The sequence below is a fragment of the Pygoscelis adeliae genome, unplaced genomic scaffold (assembly GCF_000699105.1).
Source record: "Pygoscelis adeliae isolate BGI_AS28 unplaced genomic scaffold, ASM69910v1 Scaffold131, whole genome shotgun sequence".
Lineage (NCBI taxonomy): Eukaryota > Metazoa > Chordata > Aves > Sphenisciformes > Spheniscidae > Pygoscelis > Pygoscelis adeliae.
Window position 1 is genome coordinate 1062588 of NW_008824058.1, and position 24959 is coordinate 1087546.

Here is a 24959-nt window from a genome sequence, read left to right on the forward strand (position 1 = left end):
CCACCAAGACAAGCACCACAGGACAAGTACATGGCAATCTTTCACTTACAACATGTATGTGGAAGGACAATCTGTGTTACAGAAGTTAGCGTAACAGACCACCTCCATCACTGGCAGAATTTTAAATTTAGGCAGGCAAAGCAAAAAGTTAAACTCAGTGGCATTGCTACCAAAACCAACAGCAATGACATGACGATGCGAAGCCAAGGAGGAGAGCATCGTCTGCATCAGAAGTCATCCCTTGGGTCTTCCCTTTGCCCTCTTTGAGGGGTGCTTTATGTTATTGGTTGGTGATCATACATTTTAACATCTACTGGTCTCACAAAACTTTATGGTCCTTAAAAAAAAAAAATCTAATTATTACTGGTAACTTCCAAAGATCAGAGTAATTTATTTTTGTCAAATGTGACTGAAGATTAATGGATACAATCAGAAATAATTTGGCGAAGATATATCAAACACATGAAAAGCAAAATTTGTTGTTAAGCGAAGCAAACATAATAAAAGAGCAAGTTCCATGAATGAACAGCAACAATACACAATTCATTAACCAAATGCTTAGGAATATTTCACACTTCAGAAATCTACTGATATAATCACAATATCTAGTAAAAGGATAAACACAGATTACCTATAATAATTTCTGTGTGCTTTACAACTGCATTTTCTACCACGATATAGCAGAGGCAGGAGTGAAAAGATCACAAGTTATCTTTAATAATACATGAAAAAAATTAATAACCAGATGAGTTCGTATGTATCTGACGTATGTAACCGACGGTGCAGACCTTATACTTTATCTGTTTCAAAATTATCACACCTTCTACAGGGGTATTTTCCAAATCAAACTACAAAACACTCCTGGAGTCAGGTTTTGCCTCTTATTTCTGAGGTATATCTACAGGTTAAGGAACCTGAAGAACTTTATGGCTACCTGCTATGTTTTACACTGGTTTTTTTTTCCCCATTTTAGTTCCAAAACCAGAAACAAGGTCTACAAAGACAGAAACTAAAAGAAGGTTGGTTCTCTCTCTCATTGGCTGATTGTACCAAAAATAACAACTGAGAGAACACATTCCAGAGACAAGCTTTTCTCACAGATCTTTTACATAGCTTTTTGGATAAAAGTATGATATTCTGGGGGAATATAGCATGTTAATAGAACAGGAGTTGATGCTACTGCCTCTCTCGCAAAAACAGTACTCATACAGAGATGAGAATGCATCTGAAGACCTATTTTCATTAAACTTGTAAAATGAGTCATTCTCTTTGAGAACTATCAAATTTGATTGAACCTGCTGGCCAATTGCACAGTTACTGTGTGAGGGGGATGACATAGACAGAGTGGGCATTAGCGTCCTGCTTTTTACCCTCTGAACTGAGTTTTTCATGTCTGACCAACTGCATGAACTACTGGGCAATATCTGCACGTCTATTGCGCAAAAACTGACTGTCACCATACATGTTCTCATCCTCCTGCAGGAGTCAGGTAAAAAGCATTAGCTTAAACTCATTTTACCGTGAGCTTTCCATAAATTAAGGCTATGCATAAAGTTAACATCAATTCTGCTGCTTCGAGTAGCTTCTTAAACCAGTTACACAGCTAATCCCCCAAAAGCGGGGAAATCAGAGCACAGATCTACTGTATGTACCTTCAGACTAAATGGTGCTAGTGCCTTTCATTGAAAGTCCAAACAGACTTCTCCAAACCTGCAATATACTAAGCAGCTACAATGCATTAGCAGAAATTGTGGATATCTCATGTTATAAGAAATATGAGCTGGAGAGCCACTGTGCCTCATCTAGAATTCATGCTTGGCCCTTTCAAAATAGCTGCTGGAAGTGCTATGCAAGTCTTGCCTTCTCTTTGCTGCAGATATTCTCCTGCACAAACAAGTGAAATGTGGCTACAGATAAACCCACAAATTAAGGAGCAACAGAGAATGAGAAGTCCGTCCAAGAGCATCCAGCAAAAAGGTTTGTTAGACAACTGCATACAAGCATCTAGACAATAAGGACTCTGCTGAAACAACAAAAACACAATGACAGTTTTTCTTCAAGTTCATTTTAGCTTCTGAGAACAGAAGAGAACCAGGCTTTCAGAGTACACCTTCTCTATCTTCAAGTACTTTCAAAAAGCCAATCTGATAAATCTATTATAAACCATGTAATCCAAGAATAAGAATGCAATTAAATTTTCAAGCCTTACCTCTAGTGACTGCATCTAAAGCACAGCCACATCCTGTTGCTCCTCCGCCTATAACAAGGACATCAAATTCACTTGTGGTTTGCAGTGCCAAAATCTGTTGTTCTCTTGTGGGGAAATGGTTCTTTATTGGAACAGTCACAGCTTCTGCAGCTTGAACATGCACAAAGGCGCCCTACAGAGATTAAAAGGAACACATGAGGATCTGTATTTCTTGTGTATACACACATATGTGTACACACACACACAGCCGAATCACAGCATTTTCTATAACCACAAAGGGAAACTCAAAATATTCCCAGTCACTTTGCCTGTATTTAATAATAATATTGTATTAGAACATTATGGAGCAACAAACAGTACTAAAACCATAAAGGGTTAGCACACATTTACTTTATCTTGCCTACTTCAATATAATGCTGTACTCAAATGCTACTACCTATATTAATTATTTCTAGGAATAGTCTTTGGCTATGTCAAATGTTACAGGATGCTCAGGAAGTATTTTAATAAACAGACACATGGTTAGGCTCTCAACTCTCTGCCAAAAAAATCCATCAAAGCGAAGGACTTAAAGATGAACGTACATTTTATATATTTTAAAATTGATTACTTGTACAGTGGCATTAATCTAAGCTCAAATTTGATCAGGTTCATGAGACAGTGTGGTTTACTGTCAAATACAGTATACTAAAACACCAAAGAAACACTATTTCCATATCCTTTTTTAAAAATCTTACAAGCAAAGCAATTTATATCCTACAGCATTCCACGAGCCAGTACTGCTCTCCATTTAGTGACTGTGGTGAGAAAGGCTGACGTGCTTGCTCAGTCAACTAATATGGACCACGGTTTACATTTTAAGGTTTTAACCAGTTTCTGAAGGCTCTCTTCAGTAACATTAATTTAAACTGAATTCTGAAAACCTTTAGTTACAGGAATCCCCAAAACCTATTACTCGTCACATACATCATAATAATAATGTTATGACTGCCATCGCTGTGGGTTCATATTCATCACACCAATTTTATATACAATAGGTTGTAGGCAGGTATCATAGTTGTTCAGACAGTTAAATAGGGTGCAAGACCACAAAAGTCATGCTTGCCTTCTCTTTGCTTTCAGCTCTAGCTTTGCTTTTTGTTCCAGCTCTTTTCCTCCCAAGTTTTCTTCATTCACCATTGTCCCACATTCTGCACAAAACCAGACAGTGAATTTCTCTCACGACTATTTTTTAAGACCCAACGGACCCATCTTTTCCACAACAGAGTAATCACTTGTACCTAAGTGTACCTGGCAGACAAAGAACCTGTGTTTACAATTTAAGAAGATTAGTCGAGGCACTGGCCACCGAGCCAGAACATCCTAACTCAGCAGCAGAACCCCCACGACCTTGAGAACATCCCTTGAGCCAGCTCTTTCAGAAATAACCAGATTTTGGTGCTCTGAATTTTGCTTGATTGAGAGGAGTGCTTTTATTGGTACCTAGTACTTCCAAAGGAACTGTTTTAACCACTACTGATTTGAAATACATGTTTGAAAACAAATATAGGCCTACACTACACAGGCAAGGAGACCAGGACAGAAGAACTAATTGGCCGATTCAGAATGGATCAAAACAAACAAACAGGAAATTAAGAATTAACATTTTCAGAGTTTCCTGAAAATTATAAACACTTTTGACACACGAAAAACCTGTCTAAATCCTATAGTCTAAGGTCTGAGCACAAACCAGTCTTTAGCCCAAATGGCAGACTTAACTGATGTAAAACAGCTTGTGTCTAGATCTCCTAGACAGGAAAGAGTAAACCAATACAAATTCAAGTGACAAAACACAAAATACTACTTTCTTACTATCATCTAGCACAATTTGTCTATTCTCTTTCCAACCACTGCTTACAACGTACAAGGAAGCTCTCCCATTTAAGTTCTTATTTCCAAACATTCCTTGAATAAACTGAACTAGGCAAGTTGCTCAGTTATTTCTGTAACTTCATTGCTTATTGCACTGTTAACCATGAATTACAATCGCCACAGAACTAACTCCTAAGCCCAGTCTCACACTGCAAACACACCATCACAAGCACCATTTACCCTGCCTCGGTGTTTTATCGTTACTCAGCCCACGTGTTGAGTTTCCCAGATAGATGCTCCTAGATCACTGCGGTTATGGAAAGCTCTCCGCTGATATAAGCCACCTCCAGGTTTTAGGAACTCCAGCCACTTTCCCTGGCATTTGCATCGGGGAGGGAATATACACCTGCCATATTAAAATAGCTTGACTGACAAAAGGTAGCTCAGTCACTTGCCACCATCTGTTCACATGCGCAGCTGAACGGGTTTCCATGAGTAGCTAGCCAAACGGTGTAGTTCCTCTTTAGCAAGCAATTCACTGGTTGTCATACAGCTCTGTAAGCAGACCTTGTGAGTTAAGGTAAAAGCAATTCTTGCAACACGTCCACTGTAAATTAACAGCCAATCCTGCCATGCACAAGAAGCCTGAACTCAGATTATACAGTGCGTACATCCTGAATATTTTTGTTCAAAATTATTTGCTCATTCTTCAGCAGTATTATGACTGAAATGCATTATTTCTCAATGTTCCTATCACTACTATACAACTGAGAGTAAAGTCTAATAGCTAGTAGCCACGTCTAAAGGAAGTGCATATGCAAAAGATGATTACAGGATGAACTTGATTGTTAATTGTGGATTATATTGACTGTAATGCAAGTAGCTCATGCAAATTACTTAGGATAGCAGCAACCACTCTCATTGTACGTGTGTTACAATTCCACCAATGAGGAAGGTTGGACTAGAGAAAGAGTGCTTCACTTAATATTAAGTATTCATATCTTCCCAGAAATAAAGTGAAGACTGAAAAACAATTTTCAATAAAACAACCAAAATTTGCTAAATTATGACTCAAGCTATAGAATTACCACTGATTTTTCCCCAAGCACAGTGCTTGTGGTTTCCGCTGGGGTCACCTCCAGCCCAACCGGCCCCAGACCCCGGCCCAGCGAGGTGCTTGGGCACGGGCTCACCTCCGGGCGCGTGAGCAGCCGCATTGAGCACTCAACCAACTGTGGCCCAGGCTTAGTCACCAACTACAAATGCACAGTAATGAAAGGTCTCCTAACTAGAAGCTTGTTTAAACCCACCGCAACTCTCGGATGGAGACATACGTGCTGCCAGCCCCAGGAGTTCAGGGAGTTACAAGGCACACAGACAGCGGAGAGGTTGAGTCAAAGTGAAGCAGTTGGGTCAGTCTTGATGAGCCTCCCAATTACAGCCTCCCCGCGCTCTCACATGTTTACCTACTAACATGTGGCAGCTGGCAGAGATCACCAGATGAGGTACAAAGTTTTGGCACTTCAAAGAAATTCAGCTTCCACGTTATTCTTCTAACCAATGAATCCTGTGCATTCCCACCTACTTTTGCCTCTTGCCCTGCTCTCCTCAGCCTACTCATCTCTAGCAGTGCTAAAAACTTTTCTCCCCCGAAGTATGGTAGAAGCTTTTATACCCCTAAAGTATGGTACACTGGTGCAGTTCCAGAATGCGTTTTTCCAGGGAGCGATGGACACAAGGAGGGAGGCACTGAGAGGATCCAGCCATTCCTGTCTTCACTCCTTCCTCCGTGGCCATAAAGACGACCCCTCCTGCCCCCGTGCTTCTGCAGAGGTTTGCTGTGACCCCTCTGACCGCCTCCAGCAGCGGCTCTGCACAGCTTCCCCTCCCGAAAGGGGACAAGAACGCAGCCCACGAAAGGTTTTTCCCCTTGAATACCTGAAACCTGCGACAACGCTGCAGCTTTCTGGGTTGTGTAGCAAGTATTACCGTCTGGCTTCCTACACCGCCTCTGGTTTTTCCTTGGTAAGCCGTTGCATTAAGCATGCTTTTTAGTGCTGCATCATTACAGAGCGTACAGACAAGACAGCTTGATGCCAGTTTCCTAGCTTCCCTAAATATCACCCTGTGACTTGGAGACAACAGTGACAAGAAGGGAATTGGGAAGGCCAAAAACACCCATGGCTTACTCTTGCGTGTGTTTTGGTTGATCAAGTTCAGCTACATGTGCTCAACTTTCTTAAGCTTTAAAAAAGTGGATATCCCCATCTCAAAATTAGTTTTGCACTACATTTCCAGACATGCCTTCTTCAGGAAAACAAGTGACTATTTTCAAAGTGTACAACCTAACTTCAGGAAAATAAGAGAACACGAGAAAAACAAAATTCAGAGTTCAAGAAGTACTAGCATCATTTGGTTTTGACTGTATCTTTTGTTTTGTTTTTAAACACATTATTCACAACAAATGGCTTACAGTAAAACACAGACCAAAGTCCCAAGCAGATAGCCACTGGTATAGCAAAAGCATAGAGATTAGCACTGCAATATAAGCAAAGTGATTAGCGCGCTAGGAATTGATATAGATATGATTCATCTTGCTGTCAATTAAATGTGAGAATGAAGAAAAGCTGCATACAGGGATTCCATCTGCAATAACGTGATTAGTTTGGCAGTGAACAAGTATGTTTACTGAAATAAGCAATTGCTGTTTATATCTACAATTTCTCAGGCAAGAGTTCCTTGAATGGTTTTGATTACACTCTTAGCGAGAAGAAATTTAGTTTGGCAGTTTGAATTCAATCATGAAGTTATAAAGTGATCTACTAATCCATAAGCAAGCATTCTTGTTAATTTGCTAATGTAAATCTCCAGGTCGGTTTGCAGAGTCAAATTCATCATCCTTATTCATTTAAAAAAAAAAGTAGTAATTAAAAAACCCAAAAGCAGGCCCTGATGCATTATCATATTATCACACTCTATTGGATTCACCTTGATGAGCAATTCCTACTGACCAACAATGTACTCACACACCAAAAAGAGAAGGATTGCCTGGTGGGCTTAGTTCGGAAAAGACAGCAATCTCTTACAACTCCAAAGCAAAGCAGCGCTTTTTCCCTTAATGATTACAGGGAAGGAAAAAAAAAAATCATCAGTGGTCTCCAGTTCAAACTTGGCACATCAAACAATACTCACATCATATCTAATACTAGCCCACTTGGCTTGATGCACAAAAATAAAGGCACAAAAAGCAAGAATGCAGCAATTCAGTCAGCATCTGCAAGAAGCAAGAGAAACTGGTATTTCCATTTCTCTATCACCATTAGTGTTAGAAGCGCTGGTGAAACAGCTAGCAAAGGCTGGCTGTATCACCTTTGCCATTCAGGCATCTGAATATTTGAGGCTAAATCAATCAATTATGTACGTAGCCTGTGTATTTTATGTCTCAGAGGGGTCCAACTTCATCTCAGATACGATTCTTTTCAGGAGCTCGTGACTGGCAGTCAATATAGTGTACATGGATTTGAGAGTTTCTGTATTGTTTAAGATGAAATTCATTTACAGTGGTAGCACTGAAAAAAAAAATGTAAGAATCTACGCACACTTTTGCTTTATCTGAAAACAGTTCAGGAGGACTAGTTTCTTCAGACCTCTGCACTATCTGCCGCGAAGAGTTCCCCAACTGCCTCCTTTTCTCTGGAAAAGGGTTTTTCTTTTTAATCTAACCAAAAGCCTCCTTGTCAGACCTATGTATTTGCCTTCAACAGCCTAAATCAGTAAGGCTGCACAGAAAGCTTGACCAGCTTCCTTAAGGGTAACGGTTATTCAATATGAAAGCACCACTCCTGTGTGTTTACCGAAAGAGGTTTTGCTTGAATTAGTGTCATTCCTACTTACTCCCTTACACATAGCATTAAGCTAACCCAGCTTATTAATTCAGTAAATATCCCAGTGATCAGGTTACTAAACAAGACACAGAAGTGCAATATTCATCTATCAGCTTATGAGTTAAATTCAACAACAGTTCTGTCATGTCAACACATGTTCCCATCCTCCCTTTGCTCAGCGGGAACTGTGTGTTGTTGAAAAACCCAACACACGATAAGGGCAATTTACTAAACTGCTTGTATGCCTGCATATGCCATACACAGATATATATTCTCAGATTATATCGCCTCAATTGCTGTTGCAGAAGTGTGCTCCAAAATGTCAGCACACACGCGTGTGCGTGTATAGAAAAATAAGTTGGGATAAAAATCTTGAAAGCCAGGACAGATCTGAATCAATGGGGTGTTTTATTTCCAAGGTGTAAACACTTTATAGCTGTTTACATACAAAGTAAACCACGCTAACTGTGCCATTCTCCTCACAGTCAGCTTTTGACTCTCAAACATAGCAAAGACAACTTAAATTTCAACATCAGAAATCGCCAATACTCGTCCCTCTTAGTAGACAAACCACTCATTAGTACGCTCGACTAACAAATCATAGAATCATTTAGGTTGGAACGGACCTTTAAGATCATCGAGTCCAAATGACCTCCCACTCATGCTCAAGGGCCAGAAGTTCCCCACCCTTCAGCTTCTCCCCTGGAATTACCTGGGACAGCCAAGTTTCACAGAAACATTGAACACCAGTTGAGCAAACATGGAAAGCGAAGAAAGATCAGCTAGACTATGTTCAGGACTATTAGCCAGCCGAGGACTTTATTCTGTAATGGGGTGCCCCTAATTGCAGGATGCTAGCCACAGCACAGACATCCAGTCACTGAGTGAGGCAATACAAACATGGGTAAAAAAACGGAGCATTTTATTTCTGTCTTATTATGTGATGGATTCTGTTCTTGAAATAACAACAGATTTCCTACAATGCGTAGCCAATTAGTGCACATCTTGGGGCAATATCCTTCCCTGGCAAAGGAAGACAAGATCTTTGCCCTAGCACATATTTGATTGGCAGGCATTATTAAGAGAGGACACTTGGGCTGGGGGACATGCCCACAGCTTAGATATGTCAACACAACAAACGGACTGTCCTCCTTTGTGTCAATCCCTCCAGTTATGTTCCACCTGCTGCCCTATATTAGGTGTTTAAGGCAGCAGCTTTAAGGGACATCACGTGGGAAGTGTGCAAGTTAGTACAACATGAAAACAACATGCTGTTCACTTGACAGATCCATTTGCTTACACATATGCTGAAAATTTTCAGATCCTTTGTAGACTGATCCTACGCAACAGGTTTAGAAATTGGGGGACAAGTGGTTATTTCATTTTCACACCATGATCACCTTCTGTAAAACTCTGGTTTTTAATCTTTCTCTGGAAATTCACAATGGCCATCCAATGGCCACCCGTTCCCAGAAAAACAGGAATTCCCTGAATTCTGGAATAGCGCATATACAACAAATGAGCTATCCACATCACTTTACACTTCCAACTCCTCCTCTTATTTAACAGCCCTAAAATTTGAAGCTGCCATTTCTGACAGCAATGAAGCCAGATTGTAAAATCCTGTGATAAAGACTCCAGAGAGAGTTAGAAACAGTATTATCAGCTAGGTGCAAGACTGGCAGCCCAATGGGAAGCTCACTTTAAATGCTAGGTTTTATTTTCTGCAACATTTTTCCTGAAGCCATAAGGATCCCAGCTTATCCACTTTCCAGCTAGGTTCCCCAGAAATGACTCATCTCATTTGCTTTACCAATACCTCGGCTGCTACTCCTCCTCCCCATAGAAACAGCCAGAAGATTCAGATTATCATTTATTCAGACATAACACACACCTTCACGGAGCTAAGCGAAGACTGTCTCCCATCACCCGCTGTTTTACCTTCAACTAGACCATTAAGATCCACTTCTTCTGTTCCTATTTTCAGTTTGCCCAATTTGAATGGCAACTTATAGTAAATGTGTGGTAACTAAAGCAGTTCACAGAGTAACAGCTTGCCTGGATGAAGGGCTGACTGATTACATTTCTAAGGTGAAATGCGAAACGAGCATCTGCTCACCTAGCTGCTCAGACTGATACCATCTCAAAGGAACAAGGAGGTAGCTCCTTGGGCTTAAGCTTTTTCCAAACCCAGATTGAAGCAAATCAGGCCAGAGCTTTGACTACACCTACTTCAACCAGTTTATGGAACACTGATTGCAAATATTTTTGGCCAAATGCGAGGTGCCAGCCTCACAGCCCACATTTAGCACAAGATCAGAAGACGTGTTCCCTTACACACATCTACTAAGCCCAGACATGGTTATTTTATAACTCTAAAGCACAGCACAACTGCATTAAAATAATGGGCATTTATTTGCTTTAAGACAAAGTAGTTGGTGATCCACACCAGCTCTGCCTAAAACCAGTCCACAACACATGTTCCTTTTACTGATTTCTCCTTGGCTTCTGCATCGAGAAGCAAGTCAAAGAGCATGGTGACTCTGACTCTACTGCGAGGAGCAGCTATGCCAATGCAATCTATTTTCTACAACAGCAAGAATCAGTCCACAAACTGACACCAGAATCTAATGCATCTCCTTCTGCTACCACTACTTTACTTTAACAGTAAGTCTCCAACATCACCCTTCACTGCTCGGGGAATTTATTCTGTCCGTGTGCCTTAGTTACCTGGAAGACAGCACTGAACTGTGCCTCAAGCTTACCAGTGTCTAGGTTGTGCCCACCCAGACAGAGGCCAATGCCCACCAGAAACAACGGGTGCCTCACCATTGACTTCTTTGGCACAGATCCTATCCTAAAACAGTTTTCAGCTATTTGAACTGAGCGAGAGCTGCCACCATGACTGTTTTGAAGCTGAGATTTTCAGGGGTAGCACTAGTGGTTTCACTTCAAGCCTCTAAATTTGAAAATACTGTCCAAACTCTACTTAGTGCTTATACTTCAATTGGTACTTTCCACTCCTCCCGCAACTAAGTAAAATCCCTAGTAGTACACAAAGGTCATTTTTTAAACATGAAAAATGATTTACAAGAATCTCACTTCCCCACTGGTTAAAGACATACAATAGCGAAACATCGTTTAATGCCATCCTCCAGATTAGCACCTACCAAATCAAGCTGAGAGGCTCTTGGCATTCCTTTCCAAACAAAACTATTCGTATAAGCCTAACATACGCTCAAACAGATTTTAAGTTTCATATTTTATCAGAGATCATAATTAATACTTACGTGTTTGTTTCTATACTGAGAAAATTGAGAGAGGCCAAAAACTGTTGCTATGGCACCTCCTCCAATGAGAGCAGTTCCTTTCACTGCCTTCTGAAATGCCATTTTTTACTGTAAGAAGAGAAGATAAAAATTAATAGGCAGTTTTACCATGTTAGAATCTAGGCTACACAGAATAGACCATTTGCAGAAACTAATGACAATGTTGTGACAAGTTGAAACTTAGGGTAGCAATATATTAATTAGCAATTTTCATTGCAGTATTAATAATTTCTAAACAAAGTCTAGACAGAGGCAAGCCAGAGTGCTCTGGTATTTGCTGTGAAAGCTGAACAACAAAGGAGTATTTAGATATACAAGTAGATGTACACACACCTCCCATTTAAACTCTAAGTAGTCGTGTATGTGACAAGTGCTTACAATACTGTGGCAAAAGCAGAACAAGAACACCCTGTCATCAGCCACATGGCCACCAAATCCTTATCACAACAGAACAGCCGATCTGCTTGACAAGATCACCTTTAGCTACCCTCCCGTCCCATCAATTTCTACAAGCACATTTGCCTAACAGCACTCCATCCTGCTTTCCAGCCAGGAATTACAATCCCAGTATCCACTGTATACCAGCAAAGCTTGTCCTACCCACGAATGGTGGAGAAGCAATGCACTGCTAGTCAGGAAGCAGGTCCTTCAGCGAGAAGCAGCAGCAGAGACAGTGGACAAGATTAAGTGGCTCGAAATAAGTGCAGAACTTTGTCAACTAGCTATAGAGGGTTTAAAACTAGCCCTATGTGGGTCAGGCAAATTCCTAAGAGACCCAGTGTTCGGAAACTGAATGAAAAATTTGCATGGAACTGACCTGAATCTTAAGCAGGCACAACCTAATCCATCTTCCCAGGACCGCGGCAGCTCGCATTGCATTAGAAACAACATACATCAAGTTTGAAGGACTCCCATCAGCGCTCCAAGCCCTCTGGTTAGGAAGACATCTTTGTCCAAGCCCCAGATTCACCCAGCAGTCTTCACACAAGAGATTTAGCGCTGTTAAGGCTTAAAGCAGAAGCAGACGTGTACAGCCCCGTGCCAACACTGGAACACCAGTGGACTTACAACGTGTCGGGAGTGGCCCCGGGCCAGGAGCAGGGAGCCGTGGTGGCTCCCCATCCCGGGGCTGGGCAGGGGGAGGCCCCGGTAGCCTCACCCGAAGCCTGGCTAGGGGGTCAGCCCTTGCCTTGGTGCCCCGGCAAGGCCCTGCAGGCCACCCCCGCTGCCCTGGTCCGGCACAGCTCCGGCACGGCACGGCGCCTTGCTGCATCCCGGGCTGCACGCGGCGCCTGCTGATCTAGAGGCTTTGCAGCCCTCACTCCACAGCTGCTGCCCATCTTACACCGAACACACCAGACTGGGTTATAAGCCATTACTTTTGGCAGCGCACAGCTTTCTTGCCAAGATTTGCAGCAAACTACTTACAGCTGAAGAGTTATTTCTTTGGCCTTATAAATACAATTAAACACGAAACATTGTATGTTACTACCACATCTGTACACATTTCATCTTTTTTCTCCTGTTAGTTCTTCCAGCTAGCATAACTAGTTTTTTTTCCTAAAAAAATACACCAAACATATTTAAGACACAAGCCAAATGAGAATTTCTTTTTTAAGATGGTGTAGATCTTAACTTCATTCCCTGTGCACTTTACTTGCAGCACGCTCAGTGGGGGGGAACTCCACACACAATTATTGTATGCAAACATCTGATGTACAGATGATGTATGTATGTACTATATGCAAGTTATTATTGTACAGAAAGCCAAGACTTCCAGCTTCCAACTTTTTTTTTTTCTGAAGGGCAGCCATGTATGCTCTTGAAGATTCCCACCATAACGACCTTTCTTGGTATGTATGTAGAGTATCACATTTTCCATTTACTTTGGTCTCAAAAAAGACCAACTTCATCTTTCCCTTATACCATGACAGGGAGGAGTAAAAGGGAAAGGTAACAGACAAAAAAAAAACCATAGCAAGGGAAGTTTCTCAAAGGAAAGTTACTGTGGAGGCCTGGCCTCAAAAGCTACAGCACCTCCACGGAAACAGGGAGTAAGCGTTGAGTCAGATGTCTCGGACCTTGCTGCCAGTAACAGCGAGCAGCTGCCCTACCCCCAGTACACAGCTCCGTAAGGAGCGCACCACGGCAGGGTGCTATCCATCACAGATAGCCAGGCTGACTCACCGCCGCAGCCACCCCTACACCTCCCCATACGCTCGCTGCAGAGCAATGCGCTTGGCATTACAGTGCGGCTGCCCCTCCCCGGCTCCAGCTCCCGAGGGCTCCCGATCAGGTTTGTGGTCCACTGCCCAGCTGCATCGCAGGCTGGCTGCCACTGCAAGAGGAAAGTGAGTGCCCAGCGAAGAAGGCTGCCTGCGGCGGGACCCACTGGAGCACTCCCACAGCAGCCCAGCACAGCCAGCTCTTGGGACAGCCACACACACCAGGACGCAGGCCTGTCACCTGCAGAGCCCCTCTCCTGTCGGTCTAGCACGAGTCTTGCACAACAGGATTTGAGCAATCCGAGAAACGTCCTATCACCGGAGCAGCGTGCCTCAGAATCAGACCCCATCCTGTAGGTTTATCTCCCCCCCACCGATTAAAAAATAAAAACTAACCATCAGCTAAACTCTACCACCTTAAATCTGTTAAGACAACCTTCTGTAATACCATTTCCACATACCTGAAAATGCCTACAGATACGCATGAAGTCGTAACACAGTATGAAATTCAGTATTGCACAAGAATTAAAACGTGCAGCAGGAAAACTTGCACTGCCATCACAACACTCATAGTCTCCTGCAAAATAAAAGTACTAAGACAATCAACATCAGTTCACATACTGTCTATAGCCGCACGAAGCATATGGTGATGGTGAATACATACACATCATCCAAGCACTCTGTGTACTACGCGCTTCTACCATAAGGTTTATTCAAGTCGCTAGAATAACAACTCATCTTTCAGATTGCAAACTGGTGGCAGTCTTGAAGTAGTTTCACACACCTTACACATCAGCAAAGGAGTCACTTCAAATAAGAGTATGAAACCCTTGCAAGTGCCTGTTCTGGGAACACAATATGCTCTAGAATCCAAGGGAGTTTAAAAAGAACAAATTAGCATCTTCCAACAAGCCGGCTTATGTGTCTGCAGAGATACTGGCTTTCGAGAAAACAAATGGAAGTGCATCCTTTCAATGTTTTACCAAGTTCAGTAAGACAGGGTGATGGCTGAAGCACAAACCCTAATTATCCCAGTTCAAGCTCTGCTCAAGTTCATAAACTCTTCAGAAGTTCATTAACTATGAACAAACTAACTGAGAGCCATAGCTCAGCAGCTGGTGTTCGATGGCAAGCGCAGTCCAACAGGCTCCTAGCTGAGCACCTTCCACTGTGCAACAAGGCACCCTCCACCCAAGGTCAAACCAAGCCTGCGGAGGGGCCGACTGCAGAACCGGGGTAACTGAAGGCACGGCCAACACTAATCCTTGCTTCTTGTCCCCTGGCCTCCTTAAGCCTTTTCTGAGATTTAATTTTGAAGACCAGGTACATACCCACTGGAGTTAAACCATTACATTTGCATTGAGTAGGACTGGAAGAGCAGCACAAGGTATACGAACCACTGACTAAAAGCCTTGGTGATCATTGCCTACACCAGTTTACTTTAAAAATGCAGTTTCCCAGACAGCTTTGGAAGTCATTTATTTTTGTGTTTAAAACGAGGAAATAATGATCTTTGGACTGTATGTTCTACTGGGCCTTTTTACCAAGCATTTTATCAATACTTCTGGGGGAAAAAAAAATCCAAGTTTTTAAAACTGAAGAAATAATGTAGCTATGTCTTTTATTCAGTTGACCTTCATTTCTTTAGTTAGGGGTTAAAAAAAACCCTTACTGCATCAATGAAAATCTAAAGTTTCCCTGTGAGTCACACTAGAAATATCACTCTATATATGAAGGAAAAAAAAGCACAAATTCCCCCAAACACCTGTAGTAGATTTCTAAGTTGTTTGTAGAACAATGCTGCACAAACTTATGAAAGTAATCAGAAGGAATAAACTCAACACTCACCACAACTCTGAGTTACATAGATAGCGTTATGCTATTTTTCAGTAGTTTGAAATATCTATTCTTCTGATAACTTTTTTGTTAAAAAACCCTCAAACAGAACATGCTCACACACTGAATAAAAGCTGTACTGGGCCAGTGCTGGGAAATAAGATAATGACTAATATTACACCTGCTCTTCATGTTCAGAGAGCCACATCTCCTCCGTTTCCATCTCCCAACAGGCCTCTGCAAATAGCAGGCACAGACCCAAGGTCTCTGCTTTCAGCTGCTTCAGCTGCAGGAGCTCCCTGTGCCATTTCCTCCATACTTCCCGTCGGGTATCAGCAGCCTGCCATGCTAACATGCCTTTCGTAACCCCCCCACACCCTACTGTTGTACTCACGTGTGCTGACAGGCAACATTTCGTTGCGGATGCCACAGGTTCTCATGCATTAACTGGAATAAACACTAGTTCTTCCAGATAATAGAATTCGTTTAAACAGCAAAAACAACAAAAGCCCCCATGCCCCCACAATGCTTACTTTGATCCAGAAAGCTTTGAAGCAACAATACTAGAGAGGCAAGCAAACAGCTTTTATTTAACAGCTTCCTATACAAAATCTCTATTAGGAATCTGACAAACTCCACCGCCAATTGCATGCAATAAATATTCCTTCATATGTAGAAACAAAGGACAGTCAGCCTTGAGAAGTTAAATGATTATCCAAATCAAATGAAAGTTCAACTCAAAATTGGTTTCTTGAAAATTCTGGATGAGATACAAAACCTTTAGAATGGTGTCTATTTACCACGGTCTTTTGGCATACGAACCTCTTCCACCTTCAAATTTCTACCAGTGAAACTTTTTACCCTGCAGAATCCAGCGCAAGCAACGCAACATGCGCAGAAGTCTGCAGAGCTCCACCGGCACCTGGAAGTGCTGACACTCAACCACGGGCAGTCAGATCTGGGGACCTGAAATGGCCGCGGCCTGCCTGCCCGCTTCCACCGCCTCCCTTCCTCACATGCAGCCACACAGAAACGTGCACCGATAACAAGGGGGAAAAGAGAGACCTGGGAGTACCTATATACCAGGCTGCAAACCGCAGCAGTACAGAAGCTGCTTCAAAAGCAGCAAAGGCAATAACGTCGAAGGAGGATCAGACTGGACAGCCGAGCGGCACTCACCTCTGTTGTCCCAGTTTAACATCCTTAGAATACAAATGTGGTTGCCCACATACTGTTACAACTTGATCCGACTGCCCCATAGCTTCCTCCCACAAATGAGCAGTTTTTTCACTGCACATATAACAACATGCAGAGAGCTGTGACAAGCCTTTCCACTAACACAACCTGTTTACGACAACTCGGCGGACATCGGTGGTGAGCTCTGTGCACTACCACATTGGGCACGAAGGTACAGGCACATAGGGAACGGGGTTCAGGATCACTCCTGCAGCGGGAGCTTATACCAGTCTCATTGTGGATACAGCTGTACTAACCGCGCTGAAGTGAAATTAGATATGCCACAGAGAACAATTTTGCCGCTTTCATTATGCAAGATAACATGTAACATAAAGAAACTGGCAGGCTCATGCCCTCTATACAGGAGGGATTTCTAGCCTCAACCGTCAGCTGTCGGTAAGGGGCTACCCTCTGCTTGCCCGACAGCCAGGTACGTGTGTCATTAGCTCTACTCGGAGCTGATAGCCAGATTATATGCAATTCTCCGGTGAAAGGAACGCTCCCAGGAGACCAGCTGCTCAAATTGGCACATAAATCTTGCTCACCATTGGTAAGAGAAGCTTATTCAGGGACAGAAAGGAAAATATGGCTTAACATAAGCTACTCCAACGCAAAGCTAGACAGGCATTCAAACCTACAGACAGTGCTTTTACACCTAGAACATCTCAATTTCATCCTAGGAACCCGCGAGCCCGTATTTGCGAGGTATGAGGAGATGTATTTGGATTAGACTAAATTGCGCTCAGGGCATTAGCAGGTACTGCAGGCAGGCAGAGCCCCAGACAAACAGCCGGCAGAGACACGATATATACGTGCCAGGCTGCTGTGTGCCATGCTGAGGCTCTGCCCCAGGCTCTTCAGCAGGGCCCTACTAGAGCATATTGCAACTCCTCCCTGCCCAAATGCTCCGGCTTCTTTCCGAAGGGAACTGCATTGCATGTGGGACATGGCACACAACAAGGTCTCCTCTAGGCAAGAGGACGGCTTAAGCACTGTCCCAGTGTACACACAACCAAAGAGAAATTAGAGGCTCTCTAAACACACACTGGCGGGTTTTTTCCCCTCAAGTTCTGTCCCAGAACGGCTGCTAAAGGCTACTGTCAGCACCAAGCAGGATAAACCGGAGCGCAGAAGATGAAAGGGGAAAGAATGCAGTCCACACAGTTACGACAAAGGTTGTACACAGACTGCTGTGTACACAGAGAAGAGCCTGCACCTAAACACCCCTCATCTTTTGCAAGTGGGTAATAAAACTTGACTCTCTTCCAAGCTGAGATCAATAGCTTGTGATGGAAACTGAATTTTATTTTAATGAAAATTATAATAGCAGACAGCATGAGAAGTGATGCAGTCAGAAATAAGTCATCTTTCCATAACACAAGTATTTTGAGTCACCTTTAAAAATGGCTCAAACAGCATATAGTGCTTTAATCTGTAAGGGGCACCTGACACTGTAAATCCGCATGTTAAGCCTTATCCTTAGTTTCAATACAGGTCATAAACGGCACCCCGTGGACCCAGGCTCTCGATTAGAGGGTGGGCTGAAGTCCCCGACAGGCTCTGGAACAAGCTCAGGCAGGAGCAAGGAGCCCTTGACTGGCACAGGAGGAGCCAGCGGCATGCCATGAGGAGCAGGTATTGCGTACAGCGTGATCTGTCCAAAGAGTTAAATAACCCACAGGGAACATTTCTCAGCAAACCAGCTGAGTATTGGTAAAGATTCACAAGGACATTAGCTCAAAATTCTAGCTATTAAAGGACTTCTGATAAGGAGAAATAGGCTTTAAACTTGAAAGGAAACACGAAGGGTTGTGGGGAGGAAAGCGCTGGTTACACGAAATGAAACCACACAAAAGATCTATGAGGACAAGTTCATGCTTTCAGTTTCCAGAAGTTAAAAAAGTTAATACAAACTGTCGTCACAGTAGGAACCGCTCCCTCCTGCAGTGCATTTCTTAACCAGCAATTCAGAGTCGCACTTACTTCGACGTAAAGAAGCATGCAGTAGTCACTTCCATTGGAAGCTCCCACTCCAGAGTCCAGGCTGGCGACCGGCAACCCTGCCTCAGTGAGGTCCCCGGGTGAACCTCACAAGCTAACAGACCCTGGACCCCCCTCACCACGGGCGAGGGCTCCGCTTCATCAGTTAATACACTTCTTAAAGGCAGGATCCTTCTGCTTCACTTTCAGCCCCACATTTAAAAACCAAAAAGCATACAAAGCACAACTTACATCCTGTTTTTTAAAGAAGGGATTTCAACACCCTCTTCAATAGATGCTTCTGAATAGCGTGCCCCCTGCAACAAACATCTGCCACCCCGCAGCTCTCATTAGCCCGATATAGCCTTAAGGAGTGACTTGCCTTCCTTATTTCCCGTAATGCCCAGCCCAGGTAGCTGCAAGACTGTTGGCTGGATCCTGTTTTGAGTTGTGTAACTCCACACAGCCCAGAGCGCGCACAGGCACCTACCAGGGCTCCCGCTCCCACCCGAGGCGGCCAGGTGACTGAAAAGGAAGGGCTGCAATCGCCGGCATGGCTGTACTCGAGTACTTTCCAATTATTAAGTTATCGGGCTGGATCTAAGCAGCGCACGGCCAAAGTTGGGGGAAAGAATGAGAGGAGTGAGGGAAGAGGAAGGGAAGGGGAACGGTGGAAAACTCAGGCACAGAATCGCGTTAGAGTTAGAGATGAAAGAAAGATGACTACTTTAGCAAAAGTGAAGAGACAGATGGATACAAACTGTGGAGCTTAGCAATAGGAGTGTGTGACGCCCTGTACGCTGCCATCAGACATGGTGTATGAGACGCAAAACCTGTTAAATTAAGAGAAGAAATCCAATCTGTTATGTTGTATATCTGTGTGCTTTATGAGGCCATTACCATGGAATCTGGGTGCTTCACATTCCATTTTAAACGAACACATCTAATAAAGTGAGTCACTCAATGGAAGTCTTAAAAATAGAAAACTTATAATCATCACCACTACAGTTTGCATAACTTGCTATCGGCACAGTAGCATTGTCTAATTCAATCTTTCTCATTCCTTCTAAAAGCTTCTCAGGTAAGTTTTGGATGATGAGAGCCCCAGACCGACATCCCTCCAGGCCGCGTTGAGCGTCTTGCCGCCTCTGCTTCTCCCAACAGCTGAAGATGCTATCCTCAGCTCCCTCTAATTCAGCTTTTGATCCTTCTTGCAGGACTACTTAAAAGGTGGCCACCATGACGGCGCACAGAATAGCAGTAAGACAGGCCACAATTAGGATTCTCACCGTGGGTAACAAGCATTTAAGGCTGTACTATTCTAAGAGTGTGTTACTGGCAGTTTATGGGTGTGTCAATGCAGAAAGTGGCCAAATAACAAGAAAAAAGGGATGTAGTCAGAAAATAATCCTATCAGCACCCCCGTTAACAAGATCATCTACCAGGTCTCCTATAGCTTTGCTTTTAAAAAAGCCTGAAGTGGTTAATACTAAGTTACATAGGATGTCAGACCATACTAACCAAAGTAAGCATCTTAGAAGCAGGTGATTAAAGCGTAAACCAACCAAAATGGAAGATGCTTCCCCTGCAGCACTCCTAACAGTCACCAAGCACATCTCTCCTCAGTTGATACGGGTCTAATCTCCTGGGCTGCCCTGCATTACTTGTTACCTGACCAGCAATGACAGCAAACAGGAGAACATAGCAGCACACTTTGAAGGGCAACCAAAGCTTGTTTTCTGCTGGTGAGGTAGATGTCTGGGCCGCTGACTCATGCACTCGTGACTTCTATATGTAATTACTGTAAGCTGTATCTATAATGAGGCCACAGACCAAGAAAAAGTTCCAGTGGGTATGAAACATGGCTGATATCACAGCAGAGTCCATCCTCCAGATCTTCTCCTAAAGCCTCCGATGGCTACTTCGGGTTCTTAAACACAAGTTATGGCACTTTAATTAAAGTAATTATCCAAGCACTACCTCACCAACCAAGCACAGAAACATGACCCACAATATCTACGCAGCTCACAGGGTTACAACTCCCTTTCAGCCACAGACCACACCACAAATTTGTAAGTTCCTGTACACAGAACTTAAAACCCGAAAACCCCGCAGGTCACCCTGCACTAATAAGTGGAAGCAAAGCAGCAGTTTACCATATGGGGAAAATCCTTCCCACGCTCCAGTACAGGCAACTAGCTCGGCTATCGTGCCCAAAAGTAGTTGCAGCACTTGTCATGCACAAAAATAAAGGAAAAACAAAGCAAAAAATAGGCATACTATCCTCATGCCTTCTCTTGGTCCCCACTGCTTCAAACTACTTAATTTGCTTTCTGTACTCGGGTACCAAGATCTTCCCACCCAGCATTAGATGATATCCCAAACCGTGTTAAGCTGTATCCTACAAGGAACAAACTTTTATGGCTTCTCTTTCCACTATTTGTATTTTTAACCTAAACACTTCTTTTTCTTCTGTTTCATTACCCTCCTACAAAAAAAAAAAAAAAAGCCTTACAGATAATGGGGGGAAAAGTCTGATTTGTAAATCTTTCTTGGGATTTCAGACAGTAATAATCTTGCCAGAGAAAGCAGTATGTTTCTGAGAATGAGGCAATGCTCACAGACAATGATGGCTGTAATCCCAAGCACTGCACCTAAGGACTAACAGGAATACAAAAACACACTGAGGTCACGAGTATTTTGAGCTTTCCCACCACACAAACATCATAATGCATCTATCAAGTTTTATCATAAAAGTATTTAAATTCCCTCCTGTCCTATTGGAAGATTACTTCAAAATCTGCCATCCAAGGAGTGGGAAACCTAGTCTCTGGCCTGATTACTGAGTAAATGTATGCAGGATGATTTTCATACTTTTTTTGTCCTTGTGCCAACATTGTCTTTACCTTAAATAGTTCAAATAGTCATTCTTTCTTTCTGTATTAGTGGGGGTTAATATCAGCCATAAAACCCACCACACACACAATACAAACTTGCAAATACTATAAACCAATTACTGTAATTAGAAAGAAACCTTCCTGTTAGATACAGTTAACTTATAGCTGTTCACCCTTTCTTCTAATATTCTTCATTCCCCTCATATTTAATGCAGGTGTTTGATTAGACAGTCTACCAGTTCAGCTTGATCCTAATACTGAACCTATATCCACGGTTTTCTTCCCCCCGCCCCTAGTCAAACACTAAAGGAAAAAGGATTAGAAAATAAGGTGTTTTGCTTATTACAAGACTGGACATAGACCTGCATATACAAACAGGTACCTGCTCAAAAAATAACTACAAATTAGGTGATTACCTAGGTGTGTCAAGGAAGTAGCCTAGTTTTATATACTGGAATAAAGATTGAGACCTGATAATACACGCAAATCCAATCCCAGAGGAGGGGCATGCATTTAATATCATTTTGAAATCAGGATCAACACTTGGTTTGAGAAATACTTTGCTAAGCAAAAAAGGCACAGTCCAAGACTTTGTACCCAGCCACCAGAGAAACGACAATCCGGGCTCCAGCAGCATTATCAGGATATAACTCAGGGAGAGTTCATCCGGCATTTGGAAACCCCTCTTGAGACACGGCTACACGTTCACGTGGGAACCTGGCTCAAAGGAAGTTATTTAGGGATACAAAACGTTTCTAAAAGCGGTACTGTGATACTGAGGAAGAGTTTTGATTACAAATTGTTTGTTCACTACGTAATAAAAATTGTTTTCTGAAGTAATGCTTTTCGGAAGGAACAGGCTACATCTACATTAGCAAGAGCTGTGGCACAGCTGCAGTGGACCCCTAAAGCAAAGCAGCTGTTGCTGAGAGCGCAGCCTCCGTGGCCTCTGCGCTCTGCATCATTTACTCCCAAGTAGCTCCAGTCTGAACCCACAAGTACCCATGAAGCAGCTGAAGCACACGAGGCCTTCCTTCTTTAAAGGGTGATCTTCCCACTTTTGCCCGACCTGCTTCAGAACTTTTTTTCCAGCCTCTAATTTTTGTGTCGTCTTCATTTCCCTGTTTACCCAGCACTCAGCTTTTCAGTGGTCTCCCACTCTCCTGAGAGTGCCCAACAAGGAAGGGGACAGGCATGCGCCCCGCTATCCACCCCCTTCTGGAGGCAGAACTCTGCGGTCCCGCTCACATCCACGAGCTCACATCAGCCGCAGTGGCACACCCACAATAAAGCTAATCCCCGGAAAAATGCAGGCTTAAACTACAACCGGAAGGCAAAGCAATATACAGGAGATTCATTAATTTATACAACTAGACTATCAAGACCTCCGGTTTAAATTGAGTGCAGCGTAGGCCCATATATTTTAGAAAAGGTAAAATAATTCTTTAAGTCCTGTTTGCCGGAACAAGCACTATGACAGAAGTAAGCTGCTACTTCACAGAGCTACTTGTAAATGCAAACCCTTGTTTTGAAACCATCGAGATATTTACATGGGAAAGTAGAAAGTAACAATTGCAAACTGACCGTGGAAAAAGCACATTTCTTTTAAATATTTGCTAAAGCTTGCAGAGACTTGTGTGAAGACAAAGTAGGAAGCGGAAAGGAACCTGTATGAGCTTTCATTTGGAAAACTGGTTTGCATTAGTGGCCTTCAAACCTGCCACATCCATCCAGCTTTCCAAATTTAGTGACATTACCAGGCAGAAATGGATCTCTAGATCCATATTACATTATGTAATAAGAGCCTAGCTCATAAAGTTATTATTACTGAGCTCCTGTGCATGCATACATGTGCACACACACACGATTAAGCAAAACAAAGTGTACATCCATATATATACACAACAAAAGTAACACTATAAATTAGATACAAGGTGTGTAAATAATTTTTCACGCACATGCGTGCCTACTCAAAACTTTCATCCAAAGTTGGACTAAATAAAATTGGTAAATGGCTAACATTAAAATTAATAATATTCTGCTTATTGCTATTACAGAAGAGCCAATACTCGATTTTGCCTTAGCTATCAACCCTTAAAGATCTTCAAACATCAGATGGAGTCTTTACTAGCTAACCGTCAGTCGCTGCTCACCACTGAACATTTCTGAGGAACCGTACCTACGAATAAGCGCGAAAAATAAAAGGTCTGATTAACCTCAATTAAAAATATTCCACGCTCCTAACAGCTGCGTCTCCAAGCTTGCTTCTTATCCATGGTCAGAAGACTATCTTACAAAGGGACTTCAGAGTCTTCAGGCCAACGTCAGTGTAATTACACTTGAGCAAACCTCTCACGCAGGGAAACTTTCTGGGTGGAAACCCCACCGCAGAATAGCAGTTGTGGTTCAAAGAGAGCTCGGTACAGAAGCCGACTGCAAACACAGAGAATGAAAGTAAGACATGCAGAGAAGCGTAGCTGGAGCGCAGCTGCATGTAGCTGGAAACTGACTGTGTCCGGCAGGGCTGGAGACGCGCTCCTGCCGTACGTTCAACGCCTTTGCCCCTGGAGAAGGCTCAGCACAGCTGCAGCAGGCATGGCGCTCTGAGGCGAGGGCCTCTGACGGCAGTAAGAGACATTCGGAAGCGTGGCGAGGAGCGAGACAGAGGAGAGAAGTGCAACTGCTTCAGAGCGGAGACGGGAGAGCCCTCGCTTCCAACGCGCCTGTACTACCCGTTTACAGTACACAGGAGAGTACGCTCAGCAGGTAGTAAATCCAGCTGTTTTCAACTCAGGGTCTCCACACACATGCATTTATATCGCTTCCTGCAGTAATGGGCTTGCAAACGTTTACTGAAGCAATTGGTTAGAAGAGGTAAGAACTCAAAACAGTTTAGGCTTACTTGTTACACCAACACGCTCTCACCCAGAAGTGGTCCCACAAAAGTGTTCAATGCAAGTGGGAAGTAACCATTTTCATTTTCCAAAGTTCAGTGTAACTACAGCTACGCTATTCCCTGCCCAGCATTCACAGTTTTTTAATAATAGGAGACGCTGTATTCTACCAGCTTTGTCTGAGAAAGAAAATCTAGCGAAAGAGTTCTGCAAACCCCCCCATTTATTATCTATAGATAGCTACACATGTGCAAACAGCTACCCATAAACAGAGGCAGACACTAGGGCTGTATCTGCGTTTACCAGGACGTTCTCAGGGAGCTCAGCCCTTGAGCGGGGGGACAACGCACAGACAGACGGGACTGCTGCCAAGGACTTTACACTACTTCCACCCAAAAGCGCAAATAAAACAGAGGGGAGGGGGGCGGGAGCCCTTGGCAGCGTAAGCTCCTGCTGTACTTCGCAAAAGTAAGACCTGGAGAAGAGAGGCAGCGATGATGCGTTCGCTACAGACGTGTCATAAAGGCAACTTCAGAGTCGAACCCGAGGTTACAACCCGCGTGCCGGGCACAGACCTCACACCGAAGCACCCTCCCCACCGGAGCCGAGCACGCCCCC

The 24959-nt window shown here is 43.3% G+C and overlaps 1 protein-coding gene across 3 annotated transcripts in view; it reads right to left on the reverse strand.

The window, feature by feature from the left end:
• Window positions 1–24606, reverse strand: part of GPD2 (glycerol-3-phosphate dehydrogenase 2 (mitochondrial)) — a 66272-nt gene extending 41666 nt beyond the window's left edge. Inside the window, exons 1-3 of one of the 3 annotated variants that reach the window (XM_009334031.1) lie at window positions 24350–24606; window positions 11235–11342; window positions 2210–2381 (exon numbers count right to left, since the gene is read on the reverse strand). In XM_009334031.1, the coding sequence (XP_009332306.1) occupies window positions 2210–2381; window positions 11235–11336 (274 nt within the window). In that variant the 5' untranslated portion in view covers window positions 11337–11342; window positions 24350–24606. Of the gene's footprint in view, window positions 1–2209; window positions 2382–7481; window positions 7630–11234; window positions 11343–23663; window positions 23734–24349 lie in introns of those variants that run through there. The other 2 variants (XM_009334030.1, XM_009334032.1) reach the window with 2 other exon arrangements.
• Window positions 24607–24959: the final 353 nt, after the last annotated feature.